This window comes from Lactuca virosa, chromosome 1, assembly GCF_052849685.1.
Source record: "Lactuca virosa cultivar CGN04683 chromosome 1, Lactuca_virosa_CGN04683_v6, whole genome shotgun sequence".
Taxonomy (NCBI): Eukaryota; Viridiplantae; Streptophyta; class Magnoliopsida; order Asterales; family Asteraceae; genus Lactuca; species Lactuca virosa.
In genome coordinates this window covers 96630351-96653058 of record NC_136426.1, presented here as the reverse complement: position 1 = coordinate 96653058, position 22708 = coordinate 96630351, and the positions used below count along the sequence as shown (strand labels likewise).

The following is a 22708-nucleotide window of genomic DNA, read 5'->3' as shown; positions in this document are numbered from 1 at the left end:
GACGTTGTAGGACGTAAATAGTGAATTTACGATAGAGCGATATTTAGTCTTAGTGATCTAAACGAAATTCGTAGAATACGTTAAACCGAGAGCGTGCATAAAATGAACGTCTAAATCTGACTTCGTATGAGGAAGTTATGATTTTTCGAAGTTCCAACTTAGTAGTATGCAACCCAAAGTTCGAATATGAGATCGAGTGGTTTCTAGCCGAAACAATCTAAACGAGAATCAAAGATCTCATCGAAAGTAGTACCACGGTAAAAAGACAGACGAAAACGGACGTCAGATGAAGGAGTTGTGAATTCCTAACGGAGTTTTCCTGTCCCGGCCTACTAAAAATAATATAACAAAAGTTAAAGTCAAAATTAGCCGACAGAGTCTAAACGAGAGTTGTAGAGCACAATCTCACCTATGTGTGCATATAAAGAACGTCGAAAACGAAGCTCGTATGCGAAAGATATGAATTTTCTGAAGTTCGGGGCACAAACCCCGACACTGTGTCAGAATTCACGACGTGAACTCAGAAGTGATGCCTTCCAGAACAAGTGGACTGATCACGAACGCAATGACCTATGCCTGACTGAACTCACGACGTGAATTTTGAGATTCACGACGTGAATCTAGAAAAAGGGCCCTATAAATAGAAACCGAAGGGCAGCCGGCCATAGTTGCTAAATCCGTCACTCTTTCACTCCTGATATCCTCTCTATCTGTCTGTAAGTACCCCCGAAGCCCCGGTATCATCCCAACACCCAAAGCAAGTCCCGACGCTCCGAAGATCCCCAGAAGAAAAGAGTTTCAAGCCGAAGCTCTGCCCGCGAGAAGCCTGGTGTGTGAAGATATCCCGGATTCATCGAAGAATTACTACTTGAAGAGCCGTAGTGCTGTCCGACAATCGTCTTAGCAAGTGAGTGTGTAGTTACTTTCTTCTACCGCATAGATATGAAGTATTTGCTATGAAATATGTGTTATATGTTTATATGTTGTTTGTTTACTTGAGATGAATGTTTAATGAATGTTTTATACAGCTTTTTAAATGGTTTAAACTGTATATGTAATTTATATCTACAAATATGTTGGGTAGAACATTGGTAGAAGAAATAGTTGGTGTGTGATGAAAGATGAGTTTGAGGATGAGACGAAAGATGATTTAGATCATGAAATGAGGGTGACAGGTGAAAAATGAGTGAAACCTTTACCCAAACGATGGCCCCGTCATTCAGCAGAGTAGGGATGACAACCACGGACTATTCTAGACAGTCATGTGGAACACTAACAGGCTTGCAACCTGTAGGCGTTGTGGACTTGATGTTCACCGGTGTACTCTAAAAACCCTGGCAGCTATGGACTTAGTGCCTTATATAAATACGATGGTAGCTATGGATTTAGTACTGTGTAGATGAACCTTGGTAGCTATGGATTTAGTACTGTGTAGATGAACCCTGGTAGCTATGGATTTAGTACTGTGTAGATGAACCCTGGTAGCTATGGATTTAGTACTGTGTAGATGAACCTCGGTAGCTATGGATTTAGTACTGTGTAGATGAACCTTTGCAGCTATGGATTTAGTGTTTGTTATAGGAAGCTCGGGCAGCAATGGACTTTGTGCCAATTCCTTAGGTCAACCCTTAGGAATGAATGAATAAAGGATAGTTGATTCTTACGGTAAAACCTTAAGAAATATAGAAGATAATGGGGATGGGTAATTGGGTTGTTTGTTTGATGATTAAATATAATAATTATATTATTGTGGGTTGAAAACCCTATATGCTCACCAGGACCCCAAGCCTGACCCACTCAGTTTTTCTTTGTATTACAGGTCGTGGCACCAGTGAATAAGTCGGATGACTTAACAAGATACTTTGGATATAGACCAGTAGTTGAAAATAACTGTTGTAAGGTCTATTTAGTAAAGTTTATGCTTTTGGTCTGTATCGGAACATGACATCCCGAGATTTTGTTATTTAATGAAAATACATTTCTTCAAGAAAAGTTTTGATAGATTCTTATCATATTTTGTTTTGGGAACAAATTCCGCAACAGTTTTCTTTAAAAGATTACTCTGATTTTAAAACAAAGCATAAACAAATCTGTCTTTTCTGGCCAAGAAATTTGGGGATTTCACAGTTGGTATCAGAGCATTAGTTTAAGCGAACTAGGAATTTGTAGGATTTCTAAAGTTAAACTTAGAATGCTAAGCGATGATTGTGAGATGAGTGTCTACCATATTTTAGACTTGAGCACTAGTATATTTTAGGAAAGATGCCTAAAATGCTTTTATGTGCTAAATGCTATATGTTTGCTATATATGATATTGTTTGTTCGGATCTATGGTCTGTTGCCGACCAGATCTGGAAACCTTATGTGTTTAGGATTCTAAGCGTATGACTACGGTATTAGAACTAGCATGTAAATGTTTCGAAGAGATATGGATGATTTAAATATCTACCATGAATGAGGATCTAAAATCGCCTTATTCGGTGTATAGATCAAAAATGGAAAGATCCAGGAGTGGAGCTGGAAACGTGAACGAAAACAGGAATCAACCACCTGTGATTGAGCAAGTAGTTGTTGCAGCAGCACCACCTGAGCCGATGACAATGGATGGAGTATAATTGATTATTCAAATGATGTTGGATCGTCAGATGGAAGAAACTAGACGTCTTCTTAGGCAGAATCGTGAAGAACTTTCAGTACAAGTTGAAGAGCTCGAAGTGAATGGAGGGCAGTCAGAAGGAGGAAACTTAAGTGGGATTATTGGTCGAGCCAACCCACCGTTAGTTCGACAGAACAACCAGGATGGAGGAAATGATGGGTGTGGGTGCAAGTACAAGGATTTCATGGCATCCAAACCACCGTGTATATCCGAAAACCCGACGCCGGTGGAAGTGATAAACTGGATCTCTGAAATGGAGATAATGTTTGAGAGTTGCGAATGCAGCAACAGACAGAAGACCGTTCTCGCGATCCCTCTGTTAAAGTCTGGAGTACTGAACTGGTGGAAGTTACTAGTTGGTTTGATGCCCAAGGGAGAAGCTAGCAAGATGTCTTGGGAAGATTTTGTGGTGCAACTGAAGATGCAATACTGCTCTGAGCAGGATCTTCTGGAAATCAACAATGAGTTCCATAATATGAAGAAGGGAAGATTGAGCGTCACCGAGTACGCTACTAGTTTTACGGAGAAGATGAAGCTTGTTCCTTACCTAATTCCAACGGAACTTTCCAAGGTCAACAAGTTGGCCAATGGATTACCAACGGAATTTGGTCCAATGGTCAAGCAAGCAACCACTTTGAAAGCCGTCATCTGGGCAGCCAAGAATGTTGAGACCCAAATAAGGGAAAAGGGTCTGGAGAAAGCTGAAGTTGGTGAGAAGAGGAAGCTTGAAGGATCCTCAAGACCTGATAATAAGGGAAAGTTTGCAAAGTCTAACCTGCATGACCAAAGGTATGGAGCCAAGTGGTGCGAAAAGTGCAGGAAGAAGCAGTTTGGAACATGCAACGAAGAAGTAACCTGTTACAAATGTGGAAGGATCGGCCACTATTCCACGAATTGTACACAAAATGATAAGGTATGCTACAGATGCGGAGGCAAGGGGCACATGTCTAGAGACTGCCCAAAGAAAAATGGAGCAGCAAGGCTAGAGGCACCGCCAAAGCTAAGGGCATTCCACATGATCCTCGACGAAGCAGACAATAACGCGAGGAATCAGGAATAAGGATTTCATATCCAAAGATCAAGTTATGAAGTAGCAATGTGAATAGTAACATGTGGTGTAGCCTATAGAGGCATAATATAGGGTGAACTTGAACCTTTGTATAATCATTTCAAGAAATAATATAAACACTGGTTTTGTTATCTGATGTGTTGAATGATTGTGTGATTTTGTATGGTGACTTGGTTGACTGCGAGACAATACTTGGGACGAGTATGAGTAGGTGTGAATAGTAGTAGATATCTATACTACTGGAAGCACAAGACTCACGCTTGGATCAGGGAAAGTCACAAGGTTACCAAGAAGCTAGTGATTGATTCCATTTTTATTCAAGTATGTCGTTACCATTGTTTCGGTAATGACTAAGAAAATGATTGATATTCTGACCCTAGTGGTCATATCAAATTAAGTCCGACTACGATGAGTTTGTTACGTGGTTCGGAGAACCAAGTTCGATGTAGCATCTAACTTAAGCCGGAAGATTGAAATCAAAGCGATCAATTGTATCGCGCTCGTTGTTAAAGAAGTTAGTATCTAGAAATGCTACATGATAAAATATGATCATATCACAATAGAATATGAAGGAAGGTATATTCCATTCTGGAATTTAACTCTAAGAGACTTGAGTCTAAGCGTTGCATCATACGATGAGAGATCATTAGATCATGACCCATCGGTCTGTTACAATAAATAAAGGAAAGTGCTTATCCTAAGAAGAAGAAGGAGTCCTTAATAAGGATTTATTTTGTAACTTGAAGGTTACGATTGAGCGTCCAACATAGTACGAGGAGCAGGTGCAAGATTGAGCATCGCCTGCAGTCAAGAAGCCCAAGAGTTAGATACTCGTTCGAAGAAACATATATATTACAGTTATTACTTAGGATGGAAAGATAACGTATGGAATCATTATACAATCCCTATTTTCGTTGATGATTTCGGGGCGTAATCATCCTAAGGGGGAGATAATTGTAACGCCTGTAGATCCGTGCTAGTCAATTTAGAGACGATAAGCGTCAAAAATGACTTTTTGATAGAAGAGTGTTTAGAATAAATAATCTTAACCAAGTTGAAGTATATGTCACAAGGTTTCCGTACATATAAAGAACGCTGAAATCCGAGTTATAACGAAGAAGTTATGACCAGTCGAAGTTTCGCGATAGATTCGACACGACGCTGTAGGACGTAAATAGTGAATTTACGATAGATCGATATTTAGTCTTAGTGATCTAAACTAAAGTCGTAGAATACGTTAACCGAGAGTGTGCATAAAAAGAACATCTAAATCGACTTCGTATGAGGAAGTTATGATTTTTCGAAGTTCCAACTTAGCAGTATGCAGCCCAAAGTTCGAATATGAGATCGAGTGGTTTCTAGCCGAAACAATCTAAACGAGAATCGAAGATCTCGTCGATAGTAGTCCAACGGTAAAAAGACAGACGAAAACGGGCGTCAGATGAAGGAGTTGTGAATTCCTAACGGAGTTTTCCAGTCCCGGCCTACTAAAAATAATATAATAAAAGTTAAAGTCAAAATTAGCCGACGGAGTCTAAACGAGAGTTGTAGAGCATAATCTCACCTACGTGTGCATATAAATAACGTCGAAAACGGAGCTCGTATGCGAAAGATATAAATTTCTGAAGTTCGGGGCACAAACCCCGACACTGTGTCAGAATTCACGACGTGAACTCAGAAGTGACGCCTTCCAGAGCAAGTGGACTGATGACGAACGCAATGACCTATGCCTGACTGAACTCACGACGTGAATTTTGAGATTCACAGCGTGAATCCAGAAAAATGGCCCTATAAATAGAAACCGAAGGGCAGTCGGCCATAGTTGCTAAATCCTTCAGTCTCTCACTCCCGATACCCTCTCTAGCTGTCTTGAAGTACCCCCGAAGCCCCAGTGTCATCCCGACACCCGAAGCAAGTCCCGACGCTCCGAAGATCCCAAGAACAAAAGAGTTTCAAGCCGAAGCTCTTCCCGCGAGAAGCCCGGTGTGTGAAGATATCCCAGATTCATCGAAGAATTACTACTTGAAGAGCCGTAGTGCTGTCCGACAATCGTCTTAACAAGTGAGCGTGTAGTCAATTTCTTCTACCGCATAGATATGAAGTATTTGCTATGAAATATGTGCTATGTGTTTATCGTTGTTTGTTTACTTGAGATGGATGTTTAATGAATGTTTTATACAGGTTTTTAAATGGTTTAAACTGTATATGTAATTTATATCTACAAATATGTTGGGTAGAACATGAGTAGACGAAATAGTTGGTGTGTGATGAAAGATGAGTTTGAGGATGAGACGAAAGATGATTTAGATCATGAGATGAGGGTGACAGGTGAAAAATGAGTTAAACCTTTACCAAAACGATGGCCCCGTCATTCAGCAGAGTAGGAATGACAAGTACGGACTATTCTAGACAATTCTGTGGAATACTAGCAGGCTCGCAACCTGTAGGTGTTGTGGACTTGATGTTCACCGGTGTACACTAAAAACCCTGGCAGCTATGGAGTTAGTGCCTTATATAAATACGATGGTAGCTATGGATTTAGTACTGTGTAGATGAACCTTGGTAGCTATGGATTTAGTACTATGTAGATGAACCCTGGTAGCTATGGATTTAGTACTGTGTAGATGAACCCTGATAGCTATGGATTTAGTACTGTGTAGATGAACCTCGGTAGCTATGGATTTAGTACTGTGTAGATGAACCTTGGCAGCTATGGATTTAGTGTTTGTTATAGGAACCTCAGGCAGCAATGGACTTTGTGACAATTCCTTAGGTCAATCCTTAGGAATGAATGAATAAAGGATAGTTGATTCTTACGGTAAATCCTTAAGAAATAAAGAAGATAATGGGGATGGGTAATTGGGTTGTTTGTTTGATGATTAAATATAATAATTATAATATTGTGGGTTGAAAACCCTATATGCTAACCAGGACCCCAAGCCTGACCCACTCAGTTTTTCTTTGTATTACATGTAGTGGCACTAGTGAATAAGTCGGATGACTTAACAAGATACTTTGGATATAGACCAGTAGTTGAAAATAACTCTTGTAAGGTCTATTTAGTACAGTTTACGCTTTTGGTCTGTATCAGAACATGACATCCCGAGATTTTGTTAGTTAATGAAAATACATTTCTTCAAGAACAGTTTTGAGAGATTCTTATCATATTTTATTTTGGGAACAAATTCCGCAATGGTTTTCTTTAAAAGATTACTCTGATGTTAAAACAAAGCATAAACAAATCTGTCTTTTCTGGCCGTGAAATTTAGGGATGTCACAGAGTGCGACATTGTTCAGGGTTTTCAATTTCAGGTATAGCGGTTGGATACTCGTTGGCTCAGGGGAACAACTGAGGTTCATTCTTTGTTAGGGCTTTTTATATCTGCTATTTTGGGTTCGACAACAGTGAGGGCGGGCAGTCATCAGAGCGAGGTGACTTCCCCATTCATTTTTGGGATCCAGGGAGTTCAGTCAGGATCGTTTAGTTAGTAAAGGAGATAGTAAGGAATGATTTCGAGGATGCAATCTAATTTAAGTGGGGGAGAGTTGTAACACCCTGTTCGGGATCATTTTGTGATTTAGGGTCGTGGTTCGGAAGTCAATTGTGTAAAGGATTTGGGCCTTAAGGAGGTGATGTTTAGACCTTTTCAAAGGAGGTAATTATGGTTATGAGATCTAAACCCTTTAATTTTGTTCTGGAGTCAAATGGTAAAACGGGAAAAGTCATAGGTCGGGTTCTTGCATGAAATATGGATTTTTGTTCGAGACATTTTTAGTCCAAGATATTTAGATAATATTGTAGAGCTCTTCAATACCTTTCCGTGGATATAAAGATCATCGAAAACGGAGTTCGAACAAAGAAGTTCTGATCGTTTGAAGTTATGGCGGTTTTGGGGTTGAGTCGCGTACGTTGTGCGTACTAGGGCATCCCTAGTACACTGGGCGTAATTTAAGTACGATGGGCGTTTGCGAGCAGTGCCCAAACCTTATTTTAATGGTTTGAGCCCTATTTATGCTCCTTAACTCCCCCCAAACCCATTCCATTCTCAGCATCCACCTCTACAGCACCCTCTCTTGTAACCCTAACCCTAAATTAAACTTTGTGAGCAAAAAAATGTGTTTTTAAGTGATTTGGAGTGTTCTTGGTGCACCTTGGAGAAGAAGGAACTCATTGAAGTAGTGTTGGTTGCATTGGATCTTGTAGATCCAGACTTTGTTCACCTTGATCTTTCTTCTAGAGGTATAAAGTTTGAATCTTGAAGATGAAACTGTTAGATCTAGCTAGTTTTGGGTGTTATGCGCTTTTGGTCACTTTAAGTGCATAAAGTTTAGATCTTGAAAGTTTGTGAGCTTGTTATGGATAAAGTTGGAAACTTTATCCATTTAAAGATCATTTTGATTCAGATCTAAAGGTTAGAGAGTTGTACTTAATGGATTAATTTGAAGAAGATGCACTTTTGGGTCCCTTTGAGACTTAAAGACTAGATCTTTTTTGTTGGGACCATTCTAATGGATAAAGTTGGAAACTTTATCCATTATGGAGCTAGAATGAACAATAAAAATGTGATATTGGCCCTTCTATCCCTTCCATACAAGAGTTTTGGTGTCTTATTGTGTTAAGAACTTAGGGTTTTGGACATTAAGCACTTTATAGCCATGCAAAGTCATAAAGTTGGAAACTTTATGACTTAGGACATTATTTTGGGCATGGATCTGAGTTTTGGACGTAAGGGCTTGATGGAATAAGCTCTTAATGGAATTTTGGGACTGGGCTGCGTACGCTGGACATACCTGGTGGTACGTTGCGTGTACGCGGTCAACACCTCGCTTTTGGTCAACATCAGAGTATGCTGAGCGTTCTCTCTTGGTATGCAGGGCGTACTCCGCTGGGAAGAAATATTGACTTTTGGACCTTGACCATCGACTTTGACTTTGACCAGGGTCGACCAAGTTTAACCTAAGGATATTTTGGTTAATTTGATTTATAGTTTGAGATTTGGGTTCCTATTAATTGTATAGATGACCGGTAGAGATAGCTTTTAGAGCAGTGATCGATGCATCTATTCTTTCAGGCTGTAAGGTGAGTCTCCTCACTAGATCCATGGTTCGAAGGCACCAATGTCGACCCATTGCTTTGTTATGTAGAATGCTAGTTGTCTCTATGATACTTGCATGGAATACCATGATCTGGCCCCTGGGAATTGTATGAAAGACCAGGATCTGGCCCCTGGTAATTGTATGAAAGACCAGGATCTGGCCCTTGGCACTTTTATGTAAGACTGGGATTTGACCCTCGGCATTACAAGGAAAGACCATGATTTCGCCCATGGCAGGAAATGATTGTAAGACTACGATTTGGCCCATAACATTCACTACTTTATGTATGATATGTGGTACTTTGGGGAACTCACTAAGCTTTGTGCTGACGATTTCATATTTATGGTTTTAGGTACTTTCGGTTCGAAAGGGAAGGGCCCGACGTGACTGCACAACATCCTCTAGAGTTTTCCGCATTGGCAATTAATGATATTACTCTGATGTTTAAATGATATATTCACTTTGATCGGCTTTGAAACAACTCGTTTGTATGATTTATTGATTTAAAAATGGAAATAAATTTACCTTGGATTTCGGGACGTTACACAATATCAAGCCTTCTTCGGTCCGTACTATCCAACACCAAATCCATTTAATCTAGTTAATTTTTTTAGAAACACCTCCTTCCCCAAAAAAGTAATGGCTCAAAAATATGTTTAAATTTTTTTTGACAACAACCGACATTTTAAATATACATATAATAAATGCGAAGCAAACATGGATTTTAAAAGTGACATAAATATTTAGTCACAATAAAAAGATTTTAAAAAGTGTAGGGCATAGTTATATATTTTCAAAGTTTCAAAACATTTTCTTGTTAGAAAATGGTATTCACAATATACAAATTTACGAAAATTGCAAAAATGTAACATTCATAAAATTCAAAAAAATTTAAAACTTTTTCAAGAATAAAAAAACCATTACTTATTACAAAATGTTTTCAAAATAGTTTCATATCAGAGTATCCCAGAAATCAGAATCAGAAAATGTGAGGAGGTGCACGATCAAGCATTCACCTTCTCGCGATCATCTGAAGTACCTGAAACAAAATCCAAAACTGTAAGCCCGAAGCTTAGTGAGTTCCCCCAAGATACCAACGCCATATAAATAAGAACAATAACATAACAAACAACATGCATATAGAGTCTACAGTATGACTGGACCGCCCTCACCGGCCCTTCAGTCGATCTGGCCCACTCTGAGAACCTTCAGCATGTCTGGTTCGCCCTACCGGATCTTCAGCCTGCCTGGTCTGTTCTCCGGGCCTTCGGCTTGACTGGTACACCTCGATGGGCCTTTAGTCTATCCGGGCCCCCTGGGTCTGTTGGCCTAGAGCACAAAGAAGGACCGCCTCAACCCACCCCGCAATCACACAATCAACAAATAAATATCATATGCTAGCTAGTATGTACAGACAGTCATACAGATCTACAGATCCCTAATCATAACATCATCCTATATACCAAGATACTGATCTAACATATCACTAAACATAGCATCATATTATAACCAGGATACAGATCTAACTGATCACTAAAGATAGCATCATCCTATAAACAGGATACAAATCTAACAGATCACCAAACATAGCATCATCCTATAACCAGGATACAATCCAAAAGGGTCGGCCTTGGTGCTTTCGACCCTGTTAGTATAGTGAGAAAAACTCACCTCACAATTTCGAAATGAACTGAAAAGATCAAGCTCTCGAATCACGACTCTAAACTCAAACACCTATAACCACCATAGGACCAATTCCATCAAGACCAAAATTACCAAAATACCCTCAGAAGTTCAACTTGGTCAACCCTGGTCAAAGTCAAAGTCAACAGTCAAGGTCAACAGTCCATGTTGACCCAACTCGTCGAGTGCAGCTAGTAACTCGTCGAGTTCCTTCAGAACTCAGAAAACCAGGAAAAACCCTAACTAACTCGTCGAGTTATCTCATCAACTCGACGAGTTTATTCAGAATCCAGAAAGCGGGAAAACCCGACTCAACTCGTCGAGTTAGCTAAGCAACTTGTCGAGTTCCTTCAGCCTTTTCATATTCAGTCCTTTCCAGTTGAATCCAAAGTCCCAAACTACAGATCTAGTCCCCTAGGGTTCAGATACCACATAAAGTTGCTAACTTCACGTTCATGCGTGGCATCAAAGCGGTTAAAACACTCATATGAAACTTAATAAGGGGTTTAGGGCATGGTGGATGGCCAAAGCTTGATAAAGCTTGAATCTTTAGGCCCAAGGAGGCCTAAAGGTGTCCAGATCTAAAGTCATAACTTCAAATCATGCCCAACTCCGAAAATGGTTCCAAAATGGGTTAAAAATGCACTAAGCTTCCATGGGAGAAGATCTAAGAAACAAGAGGTCAAGGTAAAGACTTTTTACCTCCAAATGGTTGCTACTACAGTGTAGATGTCGGATCTACAACCTCTTCCTTCGGCTATGCACTAGTCTCTTCAAGCTTCTTTAAGAAATGCACCAACAAACACTCTTTAGGCTTGCACACTCTAAAAATGGAAGGTTAGCACAGTTTTAGGGTTTCTCTGGACAATAATGTGGTAAGGGAGGTTGGTGAGGGGATTTAAGGTCCTTTAAATAGGGTGCAAACCTTAAAAATTAGGTTTTTAATGCACAACCTCAACTCGTCGAGTTGGGGTCCTCCAACTCGTCGAGTAGGTTCCATAATCCATGCGGCTTTATTAGTTTCTACACGACGAGTTGGGGCCTCCAACTCGTCGAGTATGTCTTATGTGATGTGCAAAAATCTTTAAAATTTCATACCTGGGAGTCGGAATGTTGTACTTGAATATTTGTGGAATGTAGTTATTTTGGTGATTTTCCTTTGAACATGGGGAGTGATATTGCCACAGTATGTTTTTATCAATCCATTGTAGAAAATAACTGATGGAAAAATATACCCTCATTAAGTAGACCTTAAAATTTATAGATGATGCACAACTCTAATACGACACATGAACAAACAAACCCTTCTTCCTCCTTTGACATCGTTCTGCATTCGCTGTTGTATCGCGTCGGAATAGGAGATTCCGATGTTTTCATGGAAGTATTCAATTTGTGGGAGGTGGGTATGTTTGTTAATCTCTGACATATTGATTGTGATCTAAAGGAAGTAGAGGGTGGAGCGAAGGTGAGTTTTGACGTTAAAGGCGAGGAGCCTTGGGCGGTGGTGGATGACTGGCCGAAGGTGGAGGCTCCGGACGTGGTCTTATTGAAGGATGAAGGTTATGGTGGAGATGATGGAGGTGAGTAGGATTGTAAGGATTTCATGGAAGATGGAGATAGGGCGGTGGAGGGCATGTGGGGAGAAGGACATGATGGTGTAGAAAGGAAGGGGATTGTGGATTTTATGTAGGAATCCTTTGTTTCTAAACTCTTGATTTAAAAGAATTTATCATTTTCATTGCAAACAAATAAACTCATTGTTGATACTTCCACGGATTACATATCTATATACAATTATAGACATTTTTAGAGAGAAACAACAATCTATGTTCTAAATTAATGAAAGAGATGCAATCCAACATCTGTTGTCATTTAGTATTGGTTGAAATCATATGTCGCTAAATGTTTGATTCTACTCAAATTCGAATTCATAAACTCAACTAAACTTCAATAAGTGTTGCAACACGCAAAATTTGAGTTATATATAAATTATCGATTATATAAATTTATCCTAATCCCAAAGTGAAACATTTTTTATTTGAAATTGGAAGTAATACATTTTGCCAAAATTGAAAATAAATGAGGTGGAGGAGGAATAACAAGATGGAGGAAAGTGACAAGATTGATGTATTACAAAAGGAGGGAACCAAGATTTTATTATAAATGGGCTTTTAATAAAATATTATAATATACTTATATTCAAATAACATAAAGGAATATATTAATTTGAAAGAGAAATTAACAAAACAAAATCATCTAAATAGAACCCGTATCGATATTTGCAATAGTCAATTTTCGAAAGACCATAAACACTATACAAAAAATTTGCTAGAATATAAATATGTTTTATTTTCATTTGGAAGTATCATCTATGGTTTTTTGTTGCTCATGATTATCTTATTATTATAGAAATATAAATTACCATTCATGATAATATTATCAATTACAAATTACAAAAAATTTGAAAATATAATATGAATTAAAGTTACCTTGGTTTGGTTTTAGTATTAATTTAAGAGAAAGTCGGAGCAGCCAACCAAGCCTTCATAATTAGTTACAAAAAATGACGTTTACCTAATAAAAAATTATCTTTAGTTAATAAATAAAGAGCAGCCTTTATAATTAGACATTAGTAGCAAAAAATGACGTTTACTACTAAATAAAGAATTATCTTTAGTTAATAAATAAAGAGCATCGAATCTATTAGTTTGAAATGGGAGGCATGGCATCCTACAGCCCCTCTACATTTACAATGAAGGTTTGTCTATCCATTATTTTTTTTAATGGATAGATAAAAAACTTCAGTGATATATGTGGACCCTTTTGAATATACCACGTGACTACATTGTCGGTTACCATAATAAAAACTTGAATCTAAAATAAATCCCGATTTTGACTACATCATGATCAATCAAATTCGGATCTTATTCGTAACTATTATATTTCGGAGACAATTTCTAAGTTTGTGAAGGGTGTCCTTAACTTTTGGACATTGGAACTTTTGGAAGGAAAACATGCTGCAGCTTTGACTTCCAAGATTTTGGTAAAACCCCGGAAACACGTGACGCCACACGTTTCTCTCTTTGTAAAAAAAATATAAAAAATAATAATAATAATAATAATAATAATAATAATAATAATAATAACATACAAATATATCATGTTCATTCACACTTATATATTTTATTCATAACTTTACATTCACCAAAATTACCCGTTTGCCCCTTTTTCTAGAACCATACAAGAAAATTCCACGTCATTGCACACATATTAAGGCGTTCTTATATACGATCCTCCTTATATATAGACTCATAACAGAAGCCACATTTAACATATTCGTCTCCTTTCTCTCTCTCGCACCTCTCTCTCTAGATCTCTCTCAAGATCTCTTCTCTCTTTAAGGTGCGAAACATGAAGACTATGAAATCAAACACAATTTTAGCACTTGGGTTTCTTTTGTTTATGCTTATATTGTCTCATCCATCACTAACCCAAGCTCAAGAAGTTGGTAATGCCCTGAACTTCGTTATATACTGGCTTTTTTTTGACTTTATAATATATAACAGAGAGCCATGGGTTGAAACTTGAAAACCCATCACTAACATGGTTTCTCCATCTTTTTCGTTTGTAAAGTTTAATGATCTTGTGTGTGTATAAATGTAGAGGATGAAAGAGAATTTGACTACGCAAGAGATGGGCATATGGGGCCGGAGAAATGGGGGGAGATAAAGAAAGAATGGTCGGCCTGCAGCAACGGGACGATGCAATCTCCAATTGATATGTCGAGTCGGAGGGTGGAGATGGTGGTTACTTCTAACAAGCTGTTCAGAAACTATAAGGCTTGTAATGCTACGATCAATAATAGAGGCCATGACATTATGGTAATTTCGTTAAATCTTTCATACAATCTTGATACGATTTCCAATAGATTTAGCTACAGGGATTATTTTTTTATTACAGTTATAGGCTTATTATTGGTTTAGAGATAAAACCGAAAGACATTCATTCACTGTAGCAACAACTGGCATTACCTAATTATTTGGCCACTTTTGACTAGATTCCCACTATCTTTTAATTAATACATATTTATATTTTTTTTATTAAAACTGGGTTTTGAAATTTGAACGTTATAAACCTTTTTGAGTATTATTTACTAGAACACCATGAATTAATATACAAATATATAGATAAACCTTTTTGCTCATTGAGTGTCCTTTCATGGATTAGTATAAAAAGTTTAAGAAAAGAAAAAGTGGATTTAAATGGAACACTTTATTAATTGTCGTCATCTTGGCTTTTCTATGATACTTATTTTATGTTGTTTTGGTGTCTTTCAATTATTGACAATTTTTAATAATTAAAATTATTATTTAATATTGCAGCTTGCATGGGAAGGAGATGCGGGGTCAATTCGCATAAATGGCACCGAGTATGCTTTGAAACAAGCTCATTGGCACTCGCCTTCAGAGCATTCCATCAATGGCAGAAGGTATATATTGTGAGATATGTATATCACCCTTCAATTTGACAAGTAATTAATGTTGTTACTTTTCAGAATAATTTATGACTTATATAGTTGTTGAACAAATTCCTTGACAATATGAACAGGTATGACATGGAACTACATCTTGTCCACCTCAGCACCGACGACAAAATAGCTGTCATTGCTGTTCTTTACAATATTGGCGAGCCTGACCATTTTCTTTCAAAGGTAACTAACTAACTATTTAACAGCATCATCATTTTCTATTTTCAGCCCTAATTCTTTTTTCGTAGTTATTGCATAAAAATGATAGGAAAATAATTCCTTCAGCAATAGTTTTTAAAATTATTTACATTTTCATTGACTACTTGCAGTTGATAGTAAATATAACAGCCATGATAGACCAAAAGGGTGAGCATGGACACAGTGGGGTTATAAATCCCAAAGAGATTCAAATGAGTAATAGAAGATACTACAGATACATCGGCTCACTCACTGTTCCTCCTTGTACTGAAGGAGTTGTTTGGACCATAAGCAAAAAGGTAAAATCACCATGCATGTTTGTAATTGTAATCGACACAAAAAGCCATTTATTCAGTATGTTTGACTAAAGAATTTTCTTTTTGTTAATTTTGCAGATAAGAACTGTTTCAAAAGATCAAGTTAAATTGCTTCGAGAAGCTGTACACGATGTAAGTATCAGTTGTGTTAAAATATTGTAAATTGTATCTTATTTTCGTGTCACTTTTCTTGTTCACTATTTTGATTAAGGTATATAAAATGGATGTTAATTGATGTTTATAAATTACAACGCAGTATGCAGAAAATAATGCAAGACCAGTACAACCAGTTAACCATCGAGGCATTCGTTTTTATGGTCCAGCTTCAAGACAATGATATGAATCTATATAGATACTCAATTTTGTGTAGTGCCTGAACAAATCCATTTTGAGTTAATATTAATTATATCTTGATTCTTCATTTTCTATTTGTACAATTGTACGACAATTATATTCTAGAAAAAAATAAAAAGTTGCTTCTTTCCAAGTCTATATGTCCATTATGAATAACCTTTCAAAATAGTCTCTCTTAGACTGCACGGAATGCAGCTCGCCAAGGGCTCGCCTCGCCTTGGACGCGCCATCTAGCGTAGCCTTATTAGTTTGTATATGCATCTGTTATGGCCGGCCCATGTGTGATGTGGCCCGTTTTCTATACTTATGTATTCATTGTATATATATTCACAATTACATGGTATCAGAGTAACATAGTCTGATTACCCTTCAACCCTAAGTTGACGTCGTCTTACCAGTCGGCTGTGCGATCTCTCATCACCATTCTTCTTCAATATGTCTTCTTTTCTTCTACCTCTCATCATGTCTTTCCCCATGAATGACAAGCCCTCATTTACAATTAATATCAAGCATGCAGTTCCTTTTGTCTTGGACTTGGATCAAATGAATTATGATATCTAGAGAGAGTTATTCGAAATTCACTGCATTGGGTATGGAGTGGATGATCATCTCAAGTCTCATGTTACTACAACAAGCGAAAAAGACAAAGAAAAAGCTACAGAAGAATCTGTTGCTGCGAAGGCCACTTGGCTTCGTGTGGAATCCATCGTGAAATCATCGCTATACGACACCCTCTCCATATCTCTTCTCAGCATGATTTTTAAGAAGCGGGTAACAACTTATGAAGTTTGGGAAAACCTTGAAAAGGTTTTTCGTGATAACAAAGCATCCAAGGTTATTCAGTTAGATCGAGAACTCAGTAACATCTCTCTTGGTAACTCTTCCATCACAGACTACTGTAATAAAATCAAATCTATAGCTGATCGATTAGAACACATGGATGCCAAAGATTCTGAAACTAACCTTGTTGCGTACATGATTAATGGCTTGTTTCCAAAATTCCGTTATATTGCAATTAACATCTGACATCGAAATCCACCTCCATCTTTCTGGGATGCTAGATCCATTCTATTATGTGAAGAACAACATATGATGCAAGATGAAAAGCGTGACTCCCCCATCACTCATGCTGACGGTTCTTCGTCTCCCCATGCCCTTACTGTTCAGAATGATGGTTTTTCTAGGTTATAAAATATTCATGTGGCAGAAAAACACTTAAACCCTTAAGTTCACATGCAACCTAGAAAGGATCTATGTTTTCTCTATTGATAGCAATAACCTATGGACATCAAGAAACCCTAGAGGGAGGCTATGAAAATCAAAGTTAACATAAAGATTAGGGTTATATACCTTTTCATTATTATAGAAAATAATCAAATCAAATCCTCTTGAAGTTCCTTGGAAAGCAAGCACTAAAAGGATGATGTCTCTAATGATTCACACCCAAAACCAGAAACCCTAGAATGAGGAGGAGAGATGAGATATGAAGGGAATTTCGTTCCTATGCCTTTAGGTAATGTGGTGAACGAAAATTGCATGCCAAGGGGTCCTATTTATAGTTTAGGCAACTTGCGTGCAAAGCAAGATTTGAATTAATTAAATAATATATTTAATCTTAATTCAAATCATTTCCTTTTATGCAACCAGGAAGGAGGCTTCCAAAAACCCTCCAAAAATCGTCCACGCCATGGAGGGTTCTAGAATTGTTTCTTTTGTTGATCTATTGAACAATTACAGTTCACCCCTTGCACCTTTAATTAATCTCAAATTAATTCCAGATTTATTCTGATTAATAATTAATCAATTCTAATTGATTTCACATTAATTTATTAATCATATAAATTAACAAATCAATTATTTAACAGTTTATCTCTTATTAATTTACTAATGACATAATAAATCAATAAATCAACTGTCTATTTCCAATTAATATATTAATCACATAATATATTAACAAATCATTTCCCATAATTTCCAATTAGTTTATTAATCATATAATACACTTCTCCCTCCTAATATCATTTCTAGCCATTTCTTGTCATAAGGGCAACCTAAAATGGACTTTGCTTCTAATTAAAAGAATATAACAATTTAGTTACTGGCTTAGACACCTTAATCCAACAATCTCCCACATGGATAAGTCTGTAACTACAATTGTAAGTATAGACCTTGAACTAAACAGCAAAGAGTGCTTTCCAAAGCCATTGCCAAACTCTGATTCAAATCAAACATTGGCCCTAAGATAAATTATCAGTTATTCCTTCGTTTTACAAGCTATCATATGAACTGAGTCATGGACTAAATGATCAACCTCATGTTATTTATTTGTTTCATGATTTCTCGATTTGTGATCAATTTAGACTACAAAATAGAATGCAACAATTTAGCCCGGACCAGGTGCATGGTTTTCATAGATCAATTCAAATCACTGAGGGGGACACTGTTGGGGTGCAAAGTTTTCCATGAATGACTTTGTAATGTGTTGACTTTTGTAAAACTCATTTGCATGTGGTACATTAGCCTTTTGACATGAGATAGAGAGTGAGAGAGAGTCATGTAAACACCTCTATATAAGGTGGGTTTAGTCCACTTGTAGAGGTGTGCTTGAGAGGTGTAAAAGTTGAGTGTGTAAGTGTGTGTTATTTATGTAGACTAGATCTATGTCCTTTTTTGTAACACAATACATAATCAATACATCTCTTGAACATCCAAATCACCATGTTCATTGTGCAATCTTTAATTCCGCATGCCAAACCATGTTCTATAATCACTGCAATTGGTATCAGAGCGGGTCTTCGAAGATCAACGTGATTTTTGAAGAACGATTCTCGGTTTGGCAATATTTGTCACAATTGGAGCAATTTTGGTGAGTCTCTCTCTATGATCTCTCTTAATTTCATTGAATTTGTGCGTTGCGTTATTGATTCTTGATCGTTTGATTCTTTGGATCTAATCTGTTTCAAACCCCATTGATGATCCAACATAATTTTTTTTAAGATCAAATCAGAAAAAATCAAAATTCACTTTTCATATGGAATCTGTTACTGTTCATGGACAAATCTTTTGAGCCCAAATCATTTGTTCACGTTTAATTCGTTTTTAGCCCAATCGTAACATAATTTTGATTCATTTGATTTTGTTACTCTTCGTCTAATTCAAAAACAAGCCCAAAAGTTCAATCTGATATTACATCCGATGTTAAAGCCCAAATCAGTCTTGTATCCCAACTCAGTCTCGTTGAATTTGCTGATTCACGATTTATGATTTCACCATCTCGGTTTGTTTGATTCCTTAATAAAAATGATTCAATAAATCGTTTTGTTCAGTAGATCCTTTCTTGATTCTTGTATCAAAGTTGTTCTTGAGTTCATAATCAAATCTTTGATTCAAGTTCTTGTTCTTCACTGATTTTCGATCTCTGATTTTGAAATGAAGTTACAATATATATCGACAGTTAAAGAATCGATTGGAATCGAAGTTCGATTTAACATGTTTTGGAGTCGATTATAGATTAGAAAGAAGAACTGGAATGAAACCTTTGATTTTGTTGTTATGAAGTCGATTAAACTGAAGGGTCAAACTAAAAGTCAAAATTGAGTTTGTGGCTGTGATTCATTGAATAGAAGTTGAAATTGATTTAAAATTGATTTCGAAACCAACATGATGTTCGTGTTTGGTAAATCATTTGGAGTTATAAGGGAGAATGATTTTGATTTCACTGTGTATTGAGAACTGATAATCGAAGTTTTTGGTTATCAATCGAAGATTTTGGGAGTCGACAGTCAATTTTTGGAAGTTATCGAGTCGATGTATTTGATTTTGATGTGCGAAGGCTTAGAAGTAACTGAGATTTGAAATCTTCGAAATTGAGTACTAGTCGATGATCGATGCTTGATAACGAACAGATGGTTTGGGAACGAAAACAACTTGGACTTGGATTCGTTGGCTTGGAAACGAAATAGGAAGGGTTGTTCAGTGACGAGAAGATGATTTTGATCGTTAATGTACAAAGGGTTCTCGTATGGTCGTGAACTGGGAAAAGTCGCCTTTAATAAATTGATTGTCAATTTTAGTCGATGTTGGGTTGTTGTTTGGTATTGACTGGAAAACATAATGGTTGGATTGAATAACGAAGGGTTGGAACTTCGTCACTGAGGAACGAATAATTGAAAGCTTCCTAACAAAGAATGAAGGCTGTGAGATCGATTCAGAGACTAAATGATTAAGATGTCATTCAGAGGCTTCGAATGCCTTCGATTTCGTTAAAATGGTGTTGGAAAAATTTCGTTGGTTTGGTGCTTTGATTGAATCTAACGAAGGGGAGAGAGAAAATTTTGGTGATGTGAATTCGTACGAAGGGTGCTATAGAGAGAAAATTTTGATTGAATCTAACGAAGAGTGATTGAAACTAACGAACGAGAGAAAGATTTCGTACGAAGGGTGCTGTTTATTTCGTACGAAGGGAAGTTAAACAAAAAAATTTCGTTAAAATGGGAACGACGCCTGTCAAACGAAATTGGGGAAAAAGAAGGCAAATGTTACGAAAATAGCCCCTAAACTTTCGATAGTTTAACACGTTTTCAAAATTTTCGTACGAAGGGATAAAAGCTTTCGTTAGTTTTGAAGACAAATTGAAAAGTTTCGTAAGCAGTCCCTATAATTTCGAATGTTTAGCAGGTTTTGCCCAAATTCGAAAATGGACTGTTTTTGCTGAAAAATTGAAGAATATGCATTTCAAGCCCCTGTAATTTATGCAAATTGACGCTTTCTACCCAACTTTGAAAAAGGGGGAGAGTTTTGCATTTTTGGTTGTTTTGGGCGCACCGGGTCACTGCAGAATTTTGAAATTGACAATTTCTCCCATTTTTGAGAAATTTTTTCAAAGGCGGTCCGTGAACGAAGCTAAAAATTGAATTTTTTTTTTTTGATTTTCCGGATTGAAGCACAAAGTTTATGCCACATGTTAAGGGGGAGTTTTGACACGAAAAATTCCGAATAGAGCACGTTCTCTTTCCTTGATGGTTTTATAATCAATTTTCAATTATAAAAAGGGGGAGAAATATGGAAATTCGAACTTGAATTTTTCATATTACGCGGATTTGACGACCGAAGTGACCTTGAATTTTTTAGTACACAAAATGATGCAATTAGAAGTTTGGAAGTGATTTTGTTTCGAAATGGGTTTGGTTTTATTGAAGATTTTCGGGTTGTGTTTTTATGCTCAACTTTTGGGTGATCAATTTGGAGTTTGAGAAGCTCGTGATCATTCGTTGATGCTCGGTTTGTATGGCCTCACATCCTAGAGCCCAAATTGAAGAATCATGGAAGAATTGAAGATTTGAAGTTCATTTCGACATGTGTCACCCTTGAGGCTCGGATCGCGTAGTTGCTCGATTTTGGAAGATTTGAAGTAGGTCATCCATTCCTAACTTTGAGGGGGAGAATGTTGGGGTGCAAAGTTTTCCATGAATGACTTTGTAATATGTTGACTTTTGTAAAACCCACTTGCATGTGGTACATTAGCCTTTTGACATGAGATAGAGAGTGAGAGAGAGAGACATGTAAACATCTCTATATAAGGTGGGTTTAGTCCACTTGTAGAGGTGTGCTTGAGAGGTGTAAAAGTTGAGTGTGTAAGTGTGTTATTTATGTAGACTAGATCTATGTCTTTTTTTGTAACACAATACATAATCAATACATCTATTGAACACCCAAATCACCATGTTCATTGTGCAATCTTTAATTCTGCATGCCAAACCATGTTCTATAATCACTACAACCACATATATCGCTTTTCCTTATTCTGGCAAAAGGAATGAATTACATTAACTATATAGTCATACAATTTACATATCAAATCACACATGGAATAACCCTTTATAACATCCAGTTACGAGATGCGTTTGAGCAAACCAATGTACAACTGATCTGTAAACTATGAACTATACATCTTTGCATTAAGAATAGAAGATATTATCATCTTAGAATTACTTGTGATTGAATCCATGAAGTAATCTCTGAGCGTGGGTTTATCCAATACTTAAAATCTCGATTTTCAAAGTACTCATGAATATTGTAGCAGTTCCAATTGCAATGTCTTAACCTTATTCGACAATCTACAATCAATTCATGACAGTCTTAATTCACTACTTACTTCCAAAAGTATGAACGAATGTGGAATTTTGAATAATATTAAAATTACTCAGGGAAGTAAAACATGCAAAGTGAAACATAATAATAAATTAATTGACTATGGTATCATACCTATTGATCATAAATAAATTCATATTATTTAATCACCATAACAATTACAAATTTATTCATTGTATAATGTTTCGAGTAATCAACTAACCACTTGAATTAGATAACATCAGTCATGCCATGTCATGAACATGCGTACTATGCCTCTCGATGGTCCTTCCTTTATGAACAGATCAACTGGACATTACTCCAATGATACAATTCCAAATTCTTGTCCTTATTTAATATGTAGTGAAATTTCATCTTTACATGCATTATCGTTCTGTAATGTCAAGGTTCTAAAGTTATAGAAACTGAGCCTTCAATATTATACAATATTCTGCTGGAACTTGTTACTTGAAACAATGAATACTTATTTGCATTAAAGTTTCCAACTCATATGTAGATTTTGCAAATATCTCCCATTATGGAAACATTTCCATATTCCCATATGACCATCAATTATGACCAATAATCATCTCAATCCAAAACGTGTCACTTTGGTCCTTCCGAATAATGTCATACTTCTAACTATCCACAAGCAACCAATCTTGAGTAAAACCTCA

The 22708-nt window shown here is 36.9% G+C and overlaps 1 protein-coding gene across 1 annotated transcript; it reads left to right on the top strand.

Moving 5' to 3' along the window:
- The first annotated feature begins 13831 nt into the window (after positions 1 to 13831).
- Positions 13832 to 16035, top strand: LOC145152062 (carbonic anhydrase Nec1-like). Its single transcript, XM_079075381.1, has 7 exons — positions 13832 to 14013; positions 14169 to 14386; positions 14888 to 14994; positions 15114 to 15216; positions 15363 to 15530; positions 15627 to 15680; positions 15805 to 16035. Exons 1-7 carry the CDS (start codon positions 13917 to 13919, stop codon positions 15883 to 15885), a joined length of 828 nt encoding a protein of 275 aa, XP_078931507.1. The 5' UTR covers positions 13832 to 13916; the 3' UTR covers positions 15886 to 16035.
- Positions 16036 to 22708: the final 6673 nt, after the last annotated feature.